Source organism: Cyprinodon variegatus, unplaced genomic scaffold, assembly GCF_000732505.1.
Source record: "Cyprinodon variegatus isolate N-32 unplaced genomic scaffold, C_variegatus-1.0 Scaffold312, whole genome shotgun sequence".
In the NCBI taxonomy this organism is placed as follows: Eukaryota; Metazoa; Chordata; class Actinopteri; order Cyprinodontiformes; family Cyprinodontidae; genus Cyprinodon; species Cyprinodon variegatus.
This window is the reverse complement of record NW_015150765.1, coordinates 352,939-354,180: the sequence shown is the minus strand read 5'-3', so window position 1 is coordinate 354,180 and position 1,242 is coordinate 352,939. Positions and strand designations below refer to the sequence as shown.

At 44.3% G+C, this 1,242-nt stretch overlaps 1 protein-coding gene across 1 annotated transcript in view; it reads right to left on the bottom strand.

Annotated features, from left to right (window-relative positions):
- atp9b (ATPase, class II, type 9B) overlaps positions 1-1,242 on the bottom strand; it is a 57,638-nt gene that overhangs the window by 34,919 nt on the left and 21,477 nt on the right. Inside the window, exon 9 of the mRNA XM_015384421.1 lies at positions 947-1,027. Coding sequence (XP_015239907.1) covers positions 947-1,027 — 81 coding nt within the window. The remainder of the gene's footprint in view (positions 1-946; positions 1,028-1,242) is intronic.

The following is a 1,242-nucleotide window of genomic DNA, read 5'->3' as shown; positions in this document are numbered from 1 at the left end:
CTCAGACCACGCTTCAATACTGAGCATAATTTAATAATGTCTGCATCAAGCTCACTGCAACACACTGCTGTAACCGTTTTTTTATTTTAATTTCTTATCACTTAAAATTGTCTATTTTCCCTTTTTTCAGATAAGATTCTCTTTATTTCTGGGGGCGGGGCTTTAAAATGCAAAGAAGCATTTTAATTGGTCAACACTCAGCATTTGTATTGGTTCCAAGTGTGATACGGTACATGAAAAAATGCAATTCCATTTCTGGATTGCATTTTTTTTTTATTTGAATTTACAAAATGTGTGATTTTAACTCCATAGCTTAGAAGTTCCCTTAAATTAAAAAACATAAAAATATTGGAGGGAGAGAAGGTAAATGATATTCCTGTGACGGATCAGCCCCTGGAGAGGCGTCCCGTTTTAACCGACGGCTCGAATCCGGATTCTGGTTTCAGCTCGACTTTCCTGCCTGATATGATAATTATGATACCTAACCGGCCACTTCCTGTCAGTCCGCAATAACACGGGAAGAGGAGCATGAAAAATAAATGGCAGGTTGCAGGACGCCTGACATTGGAATCGCTCTGCCGTTCATAACAAAGCTGCCGTGTCCGTCCTGGGGGAGAAGGAAAGGAACACCTCTGTGGGAACGCTCGGCCACGGAGGATGAATGCACGCAGGAAGCGCTCGCTCACTAATCCTGGTGTGTGGCCAAGAGCGAGGACGCACCACAAAGCCCCCCTTTGTACCGCCGCTCTCCTCTCTGTGGGGGCTGCACTAATCTGCTATTAATAAGAAAAGAAGAGAAATCTTTGAGGAACAAGCAGGATGAGAGGGAAGAGGGACGCCTTGATGGACGCAGCGGCTCTCTGTCGTCACCTGTGAGCAGCCCCTGCTCTGTCAGGGGAAACTGTGCGTTTGTTCAGGTAATAAAAGTGTCAGCAGGCTGCAGTACCCGTGTGAAGTTCCCCTCGAAGCTGTGGATGTCCAGCTGGGGCTTCTGGGCGTAGACGAAGGCGCTGATGGAGAAGAGGTCCTGCAACAAGAGGAGAGCAGAGAAAAATAACAATAAAATCAACCATTCCATGTTTAGATCCCTTCATCTTAAAGTCGATTTTTTTTCTTTATTAAAAATGCATTATTTTTAAAATCTATGGGAGACGATGGAACTGCTCCTCTAAAACCTGCGTCACACCTTGATGATTCCAACCAGCGGTAACCAATTAAATAAAGAAAATCATCAACCAGTAA